This window comes from Plasmodium gonderi, assembly GCF_002157705.1.
Source record: "Plasmodium gonderi DNA, contig: Chr12, whole genome shotgun sequence".
NCBI classification, from domain to species: domain Eukaryota; phylum Apicomplexa; class Aconoidasida; order Haemosporida; family Plasmodiidae; genus Plasmodium; species Plasmodium gonderi.
Window position 1 is genome coordinate 1,332,824 of NW_021628937.1, and position 10,502 is coordinate 1,343,325.

General features: G+C 30.6%; 1 protein-coding gene across 1 annotated transcript, besides 1 other annotated feature; it reads left to right on the top strand.

Moving 5' to 3' along the window:
• The first annotated feature begins 393 nt into the window (after positions 1-393).
• Positions 394-4,107: a sequence feature (PST-A protein;~nonsense mutation produce stop codon).
• A 2,431-nt stretch (positions 4,108-6,538) lies between these two features.
• Positions 6,539-7,855, top strand: PGO_122760 (hypothetical protein, conserved; the record flags this gene model as incomplete). The annotated part of the gene is made up of 1 exon (XM_028689066.1): positions 6,539-7,855. The coding sequence occupies one exon, from the start codon at positions 6,539-6,541 to the stop codon at positions 7,853-7,855; it is 1,317 nt and encodes a 438-aa protein (XP_028544867.1).
• Between the last annotated feature and the right edge of the window lie 2,647 nt (positions 7,856-10,502).

The following is a 10,502-nucleotide window of genomic DNA, read 5'->3' on the forward strand; positions in this document are numbered from 1 at the left end:
TCACTTTATCTTGTTTAATCAAATTATCTTTATTTTTTATATCAATCAATTTGTTATATTTATATATGTATTATAAAAAAACCTTCTGAAATTAAAAAACATTTAGTTTTTTTTCTTTTTTTTTTTATTTTTTTTTTTTATTTTTTTTGCACTTTTTTATTTTTTTTAAAATTTTTTTTTTTTAAAAAAAAAAAAAAAAAAAAAAAAAAAAAAAAAAAAAAGGATACGTAGAACAACTGTCACAAGTTTCAAAACATTCAGTTTGGATTAATATAAAATTTTAAAAGAGGAGAGTAAAAAAAAAATAAATAAACAAAAACAGTTGAAAAAAAAAAAAAAAAAAAAACTTATCGTCATATAATATGACCAAAGGAACACCAAGACGATTGAGATATGATCGAAAAAGAAAACAACAACAAAAAATTAACTATTGAAAAAGGAAAAGAATTATCCATGAGCAAAAATAATAATGGAAACGGGGGGAACGAATTAATTGAGAGGATAAGCAGACAGGATTCACATCACTCGACCCCAAGTGAGAAGCGGCAAGAAGTTGTCATAGGAGGCTCAGACGAGAATGTAAACGGGGATCAAAACGGAGACCAAAATGGAAACCAAAATGGAGACCAAAATGGAAACCAAAACGGAGACCAAAACGGAGACCAAAATGGAAACCAAAATGGAAACCAAAATGGAGACCAAAATGGAAACCAAAACGGAGACCAAAACGGAGACCAAAATGGAGACCAAAATGGAAACCAAAATGGAAACCAAAATGGAGACCAAAATGGAAACCAAAATGGAGACCAAAATGGAGACCAAAATGGAAACCAAAATGGAGACCAAAATGGAAACCAAAATGAAGATTCTAATCCAAATCAGAGAGCAAATTTTCACTCATGTTATTCTAGCTTTGTCCCCCCCTTGGATGGAGAAAAATGCAACGAGGAAAATAATTCCACGTCAAAGAAGCAAGATTTACCATTTGACGTGACACGACCTAAGAGCAAGAGCGCAGATGCTGCACAGGTAATGAGAAAGGAGGTGTGTAACGAGAAATTGAGAACTAACTTGAGTGAAGATAAAAACAATGGTAAGCATAATATGATAATGTATGATGATGGGAACCCAGAAATTAAATTTTTTGTGAATAAAGAAAATTTAAAAATAGCTAGATATGCATGGAGAGTTGAAAATCCAAAGGCATATGTATTTGCATTACATGGAATAACATCTCATCTAAGAAATGAATATTTAAATTATATGGGAAGACCTGCATGGGTAGATGAGAAGATAGAGGAACGAAAAAAGTACACTTCTGCTGAGTATAATTTTATGAGTACTGCTAACAATTTTAACTGTTGGGATTCTAGCGTGTTGATAAAAAAAAACGAAGATAAGGTAGAAATCGAAAAGGTTCCTCAAGAAGGCAACTATAAAAATTGTGAACAAGAATCCGATGAGCGAAACAAAGACGTGAATGAAAAGTTCAACAAGCATTTAAGTTACGAGGGAACAACGAACTGCATAAATGAGGATGAAACAGAACGGAAAGCAATGAAAAGTGTTCTCGAAAAGGATAAAGTTGGACCTCATCTAAACGCGAACGATAATACGAACGATAATACGAACGAGAACACGAACAGGAACACTAACGAGAACACTAACGAGAACACTAACGAGAACACTAACGAGAACACTAACGAGAACACTAACGAGAACACTAACGAGAACACTAACGAGAACCCAAATGGAGATCTTAATATCAGCAGAACAAATAAAAATATTGAGAAAAAAAAAAAAAAAAAAAAAAAAAAAAAAAAAAAAAAAAAAAAAAAAAAAAAAAAAAAAAAAAAAATATGAAAAAAAAAAAAAAAAAAAAAAAAAAAAAAGGAAAAAAAAAAAAAAAAAAAAAAAAGTTTTTTGTATTCAATTACAGATGACGGAAGTAGTGTAGGATGTTCATTTAACAAAATATTACAGACAAATTTCAGCAAAGATTTTAAAAATATGAACGAAACAAATAATATGCTTTATGATTGTGAACCGATACATAGTGACGCATCGGAGTTATCTTCATCATGTAATTTGCCAGATATAAGAGAAAAAAAAAATTTAGAAAAAAAGCTAACCATGTTTTTATCTTGCTCTTCGTGTATTACAAACATAAATGAAGGCACAAATCATTTAACTAGTATTTTTAATCTGGGAAATAGCGAAAACTGCACTCATCCTTCACATGATAATAACGATGGTGGCTTCGGGAGCACTGTTGCTGCTGCTGCCACTGCTGCCTCAAACTGTTTTTATCAGCAAAAGGGAATTCCAAAAAATGGAAGAAGTAGTATTGCACGAGCAAATGGTATGAACAATTACATGACTGAACATAATGCTAGTGGAGATAGTAGTGATTACAGCAGCAGCTACGACAGTAGTAGTAACAGTGATGATGATATAATCGATGATGAAAATGTTTTGTTGCCAAATAAATCGGATTCTTTAGTAAGTTATGATGCAAATGTATATTATTGTTCCATGTGTGGTATATGTAACTATTGTAATTGTGGTGTAAGAACATTGTCATATAAAAATAGTTGGATAGAGAAATTTAATCAGAACGGATTTTCCTTTTTCGGGATTGATAATCAGTCTCATGGATTATCTGAAGGATTTAAAAACTATCGTTGTTACATTGAAGACTTTGATCATTTCATATCTGATACTATTCAAGCATTGGAAATATTTATAGAAGAATGGAAAGAAAAAAATGAATTGAAACCAATTATTATTATGGGTTTATCTATGGGTGGTTGTATAGCTTTAAAAACTTTAGAATCTATTTTCCGATTAAATAAAGAATGGAAATGTTATGTAAAATCATTAGTTCTAGTATCTCCTATGATTAGTTTAGGGAAACAAAAAAGTAAAATTAGTAACAGACTTCTCATATCAGCCACCAAATTTTTGAAATATTTTTTTCCTCTTCTACCTGTTAATGTAAAAGAAAGCAATGCTATGTACCCTTGGATAAAGCACGATTCAGAAATAGATCCTCATCAATATTGTGGGCCCCTTCGTATAAGAATTGCAGCTGAATGTGTAGGTGCTGCAGATAATTGTTTATCATATAAAAACTTGAAACATATTGAAGAAAGTGATGTAGATATTATGGTTATTCAATCAAAGAATGACTGTCTCGTAGATCCCACGGGTGCAGTTGATTTTTTAAGGAAAATGATGCGTTTGCATAATAGGAGAGAAAGAAGAAAAAATGCAGCAATCATAGATGCAGAAAGAATTCGACGAGGGAATTCAGTTCCTTCCAAAAATATGAATGAGAAGGGAAAAAAAAAAGACATCGAATCTGGAGCAGTAGGATCCAATGGTTCCACATCCCTACGAAGCCCATGGATCTCTAAGGGAAGGGGAGGAGCAGCAGCACCACCAGCAGCAGAAGCAGAATATATCATTGACGAGGCTTCTTCTTTCCCCTCGTTGTCAAGACAACCGAGGAATGATGATCAAACCCATGATAATGAAAAAAGCTTGATGAGTAACCGGCTTGAATTAACCCATGCAATGCCGTTTACTCCGGATGGCAATGCAGATACCAATGTTGTTGAAAACACGGATGGAAATATGATTGACATTGCTATCTCCTCCCCATTGTGCACTCCTACAAAGGACGATTCGGCCTTGAGCAAAGGCAACAACTGCAGCAGTAACAACAACGTGAACCCACATGAACAACGAGAATTATTAAATGACGAAAGGAAAGAAGATTCTCCCTTTTTCAAACCCATACAATTCTTTGAATCCTCAAGTAGAATATTCAAAAATGATAGTTATATCTCCTTGGTAAGCTCAGAAGATGATGTCAAGGGGGGAAAAGATATATGGACTTCCTTTGATCATGGCTATTTTAAATCATTCAATTTAAAAAAATTTAATAAAACAAATGGAGGAGGTGAATTACATGAAGAGGAACAATTTAAAAACCTAAGTGTGTATATTTTGAAGTACGGTTGCCACACACTACCAGGGGAACCTAATAGTCGTGAAACCGTTACCTTGCTTGTAGATTGGTTAAACCGAATATGTAACTGATTTGGGATAAAAGATATGAAGAAAGAAAGAAAGAAAAGGGTGAGGAGGAGTTATTACGATGCAGCACGTTGTAATAATTTATTGGCATAAAAGGATGAGTTACATTCACAGAAAAGTTTCTCTCTTTTTAAATATATATTCTTATCCCCATCAGGTTTGCACAATATGTACATGTATATATATATATATATATATATATATATTAGACTTTATGGGGATATGAAACATAACAAAAAAAAAAAAAAAAAAAGAGAGAAATAGGAGGGGCGAAAGAGAATATGAACAAAATGTGCATATCGTAGTAATATGTTGTATATATTATATGTACGTGTTCATATTTTTTCATATACTGTTTGTGTGTGCATTTTTATACACCGTCGATTCGTTTCCACGCACACCTTTATTCAGTGATATATATGCATGATGCTATAATCTGAGCATATATGAATTTTTTTTTTTTTTTTTTATTATGTCTGTCATTTCTCACAAATAAAATTCCATCTCATCCGCGAGTGCGAACTTTTGGTAATTCCCATACATGATGTTTTGTGTGTTTTTAAATTACGTCGTTTGATTTTTTTTTTTTTTTGTAAAAAAAGTAATGTCATGTGTGTTTTTTTTTTTTTTTTCCCTCCATAATGGTTATAATCTACATGCACAGACAAGGGATGTTACATCATTTATTTATGTTTAATGCATTTAGAGGTGTTCCTTTAGTTTACTTATTTATGGATTATTATATTATTATTATTGTTGTTGCTTTTGTTATTATTTCGTTATTATTATTATCATTATCATTTATTTTTTTTTGTTTGCCATATTTTACACCGTGTTATGTGCGGAAATGCACCCAAGTAATCTTGTATTATGTGAACACATTCTTTGTATATTCTGTACGTTATAACGTATGTGTTATACATGTATATGTATATATATACATACATACATTTGTGTAAAGGATGTGCAAGTGCCAGACATCATGTGTATGCGCATATGAATAAACAGCTTTATGAGCGAGCCCCCCGTGGTTAGCACCTTTTTTTCTTTTCTTTTTTTTTTTTAAAATATAAAAAAAGTATTTTATATATATAATGCACACAGACCCATAACCTACGTATTATTCATATCACAAAATTTTAAACAAACATAAATGGTTGTGAATTTTTTTTTTTTTTTTTTTGGACCTCACTTTTTTATAAATTGTAAAAGTTAGAAAATTCGCATGTAAAAAGAGACCATATATATGTACTGTACTTCTCGTGTCTCCACTTTTTTGGCTTGATAAATTACAACATAAGATATCTCATCAGTTGTTTCTGGGTTGGTCATTTTGCAAATCATTGAAGATTACACACCTTCAAATGGCAGAAATTGTTATTTTATCAAATTCATCAATTTGCTAACACTTCAATTGTGGGTGGGTGTAACTTCTTTTCCAATTTTTAATTTTTTTTTTTTTTTTTTTTTTTTACTTCTACAACGGGGGTTAATGGGGCAAGGTTCAGAAAAATGCGTCTGTAAAAATGCAAATCCGTATTGTGCATAAAAAAGGGGGTACAATAAAAGGAGAAAACATTAGAAAAAAAAAACATGTTTTTTTTTTTTTTTTTTTTTTTTGCCATTTTTAGCAACTTAAATAGAGGAAGAAAATTACATATCCTCTGATGATCATATGTGAAGTCCATAAATATATGCATGTATTAAGGATGTGCATGCATATGAATGAATACCACAGCACGGCACAGCGTACCAAAGCAACGCCTTTTTTTTTTTTTTTTTTTTTCCACCTGCACAGAAGGAAAAATATCCGATGGAAAAGCTTGAATGAGGCAACTATATTTTTTGTGCCCCATCACGGTGTTGTGATTTCCCAGGACTTGTCATACATTTGCTATGTACGGATGTGCTCATTTTTATTTTATTTTTCAACATTCATACGACGTCAGAACTGATGCTTAAAAAGGAAAAATTCAGAGGAGAGAAAAATAGTTCTGAATATGACCAAGAAAAGGCAAGGAACCCCCCAAATGGCATGAAGCTTGAGTAAGCAAGAAACGTATAAAAAAAAAAAAAAAAAAAAAAAAAAAAATAGCAGGGGTTTCCACATGTAAGAAGTTACATATGTAACCTCTTATCTACCCCCCAATGGTAGCAGCATTAACGTACTTATATTCATACATAAACGAAAACAAGCCATCAGAGAAATCCAATTTCTACCCTTTACATAGGCATGTAAAGGGTGGAGGGGGAGTGGAGAGGGAAGGAGGCAGATGAAAATAAGAATAATAAAGAGGTGAACTTTAACCCTATATCATATGTTCATACGCCTACGTTCGGAGAAAAATATGCATGAACACTTTTTATGAAATTTTTGTACCATCAGAAAAAAAAAAAAAAAAAAAAAAAAAAAAAAAAAAAAAACAATAGAAGGATGTCATTTGTCAATATAAAAAACTTATCAAGGGGGGGAATATCCAATTATTGCAACAAAATAAATTTCAGTAAACATAGTTTTCAATTTTGGAACTCTCATTTAAAAGGACGTGAAGGAAGGTTGCTTCCGAATTATTCGTCTTTGCTGAATAGCAAAAATATATACCTTGATGCGAGAAATAAAAACGAACATAACAATAAGCACAGAAGTTACAATTGGCACACTTTCTATTTTCAGAACTCTGTTTTTCATAAGTATGATCATTTGAACAAGTTATCAGTAGTTTCGTATAAACAACAACTGATTGAGACAATAAATGAAAACAGATGGATAAAGTTGTGTGCAAATTTTAATTCTATTTCGAAAAAGGAAAAGCATGAATGTGGTTATGCAGAGGAGAGTGAAAAATGTGACAAACTTAAAACTGCACAGAATGACAGTGATAAAAAAGAAGAACGTAAAAATGGAACTGATAATATAAGACAAGTAAGAGAATTCACAGAAAGAAAGAAAGAAAGAGAAAAAAATGAGGTGCCACATAATTATACCCCATATGATAGGAAAACAATATACAAGAATGACAGAGTAATAAATAAGAACAAAATTTTCAAGGGGAATTATTTCAAGAATGTACATTCTCTACTATTGACAAAAAAAATAAAAGACGCATTAAACAAATTAAAAGATAAACATAGTTATAAAATAATAATGAAAAGAATTAAACAAGAAAAGAATAAAATAAATTCTGTCTTATCTATTTATCAAATAAAAAAAGGAAATTTCAAAAACAATTTTAACGAACATGTATATAGAAAAGCAATTATTCACACAAAAACGAAAATTTTTCAAGTTTTAAAAAAAATAAAAATAAATCACTTATGGATATATACTATGAAGAAAAAAAAAAAATATAAATTAAGAAAACAAAAATTATTGGAATTACAAGAAAAATTTATAAAAAATTCTAAATTGGCACATATTAATGTTAAAAACTTTTTTAAAAAGTATGGGTATATTGGTTTAGGAACATATTTTGTCGTTTTTTTAGTAACCTTCTGTTGTTCATATTTCTTTGTACATTTTAAATACATATCATTAGCAGACATAACCTATTGGTCAGAAAAAACACACTTAAAGAAATATATAAATGATGATTTACATAAAAAAATTGACTCTTTATGGGGAGAACTGATATTTGCTTACATTGCTTCTAAAGTGACAGAACCAGTTAGAATTATAATAACTATACTTATCACTCCTTATATTGCTAAAATAATTAGAATCAAAAGAAGCAGCAGAATAAAGTCCCATTAATTATGTTATAGGCCAAATTTTCTCATAATTTCAAGCGCGTGTAGGATCGATCATGTGCAAATGATTCAATGAAGGAAAGATTCTCTCCTCCCTCAGTTTCTGCAAAACTGTGATTAAGATGAATGGAAGAAAATTGACACTAAGAAATGTTGCATCCATAAGGACCAGGGGAGAGAGAGAACAGGATAAAGTTCCTCCATAACAGCTATCCCCATATGCAACGCCAATGACAAATATGAAACGCACACATACGCACATACATACGCCTATACATAAATACATACATACACAGTATTGCTGGCTATGTTACACGCTGTGGGGTGTGGATTTGCCTTTTCCTCTAAACTAAGACATTATTTGAAATTGCTCATTGGAAGCGTTTTTTTTTTTTTTTTTTTTTTTTTTTTTTTTTTTTGCTATTGTGCTATTCTTTTATTCTGTTTATCACTGGGACATATCTTACCATTTTACTTAACTTCCTTGTGTCCCTTTATCACCACGGAGGGAAGTACATATTTGAAGAAGCAATCAAAGATTACAACCACCCCATTCAACTTTATCAACATGTGCATAATACACACCATGTGCTTGCTGTGTGTATGTACTTTTCAACCATTTTTTATATACATATGACATATGGTTGTTATGTTATTGTTCACATGTCAGGTGATTAATCCCATGTGTCCATAATTGCTTGCAGCAATTTATTTTTGAAGTAGCATACATCAGAAGGGCATTCTTAGAAGAATAGCAAAATTTTTTACTCGTTCAAGATGGATTATAACTTGACACCTTTGTACTGTTTGCATTCATTTTGCTGCTTTTCACATTGGCCATTTTTCCACCTTTTTTTTTTTTTTTTTTTTTTTTTTTAAACTATATCATTTTGTATATGCTTCCATTTCGCTAACTTTAACCAAATATTTTAATTAATTTTTATATCGATGATAAGTTCACATATCGAATGCAAAATTGGAAAAAAGGGAAAAAATGTCAAACGGATAACCACAAAAACAAAATTAAAACCGGTACCTACAAGCGTCTGCACACGTGTAGAACGCAACTACCTTTCCTCCTGTGTGTGCAAATTAATTTGTCATTACCTTAAAACATATGTCCATTTATTTTGCTTTGCTCTATTTACAAAAAAAAAAAAAAAAAAAAAAAAAAAAAAAACTTATCACGTAGTGGCCCTTTTTCCTTTTTTTTTTTTTTTTGTTTTATTTCGACACGGATCCAGGTGGGAATTTCGTGTGGTTATTTTTTGGTCACATTTTTTTGCCACATTTTTTGCCACACTTTTTTCCTTATTGCATACAAAATCACATGTGCACATGAAGAATAAAACGTTTGAAGCAGAATTCCCATTTGATAATTTTCGTACGGTGGTTACGTGTGACTGATAAATGGGGGTAAACTGGAGGAATAAAGAATAAGAAAAACGATGAGAGAATGGAATGAAGAAAGGAAAAGAATATGAACGCAGAAATTAAAAAAAAGAAAAAAAAAAAAAAAAAAAAAAGGAAAAAGAAAAGGAGGGGAAAAAGAAAAAAGAAAACTGATAATTCGGGCTTTTCTGAAACGCTTCTACTCTAAAATATTAAATTCGAATACGCATACATTTACTCTGGAGTGTGGGGAGGAAAAAAACATGTATAACATTTAGTAACGTGTACCTTTTCCAATTTCAGACCTCTCCTCTTTTTTTTTTTTTTTTTTTTTTTTGTTTTTCTAATTCTACGAACTCAAGGGAAACAAAATAAGGAGAATGAAATTTGTGCTCATGTGTATGAGGCTACTACACATTCGTATCTGTTTGTTCGTGGGTTGTGATACAATAAATAGGGCACAAAAAAAAAAAAAAAAAAAAGAATAGGTAAAAAACTTAGCAAAAAATTTAACAAAATAATAAACAAAAAATTTATATCAATGGGCTAAGTAAAAAAATTAAACAAAAAGCATATATATGCACATAACACATACTCACACTTGTGCACGCATTTACATGCATATCTTAACACATATGAACCAACTCATCAGCAGCATGCATGCGGGAAATGTTTCACACCTGTTCACTTTTGTTCACTCTTGTTCACTCTTGTTCATTCTTGTTCATTCTTGTTCATTCTTGTTTGCACCTGTTCCTGCTGGCCAAAATTTGATCGTGCAAAATTTTGAAAATCGTAAAATCGTAACATGCGAATATATTTGAAATACACCAATTTTCCCATGTTTCCTACTTTTCCCCGTTTTAATATTTTTTTCCTCATTTACTATTTTTTCAATTTTTCCAATTTTTCTAATTTTTCCGATTTTTCCAATTTTTCCAATTTTTACCCATTTTATCCTGACACTTTATGCATATAAATTTATCATTTATTTATTTTTTTTTTTTTTTTTACATTTTTCTCAAGGTTTAAAAAACGAAATAAATAAATTTCCCTAGTAATAAGTGTGTATTTATTTACATAGGCAAAGTGACAACAAAAAAAAAAAAAAAAAAAAAAAAAAAAAAAAAGGGTATATTTTTAAATACCTTTTTTCCAAATATATAGCGTAAAATTTACACAGGTCATTCGAATTCAAAACAAAAAAAAAAAAAAAAATAAAATAAAATAATAATAATGATAATAAACAAAAAAACAAT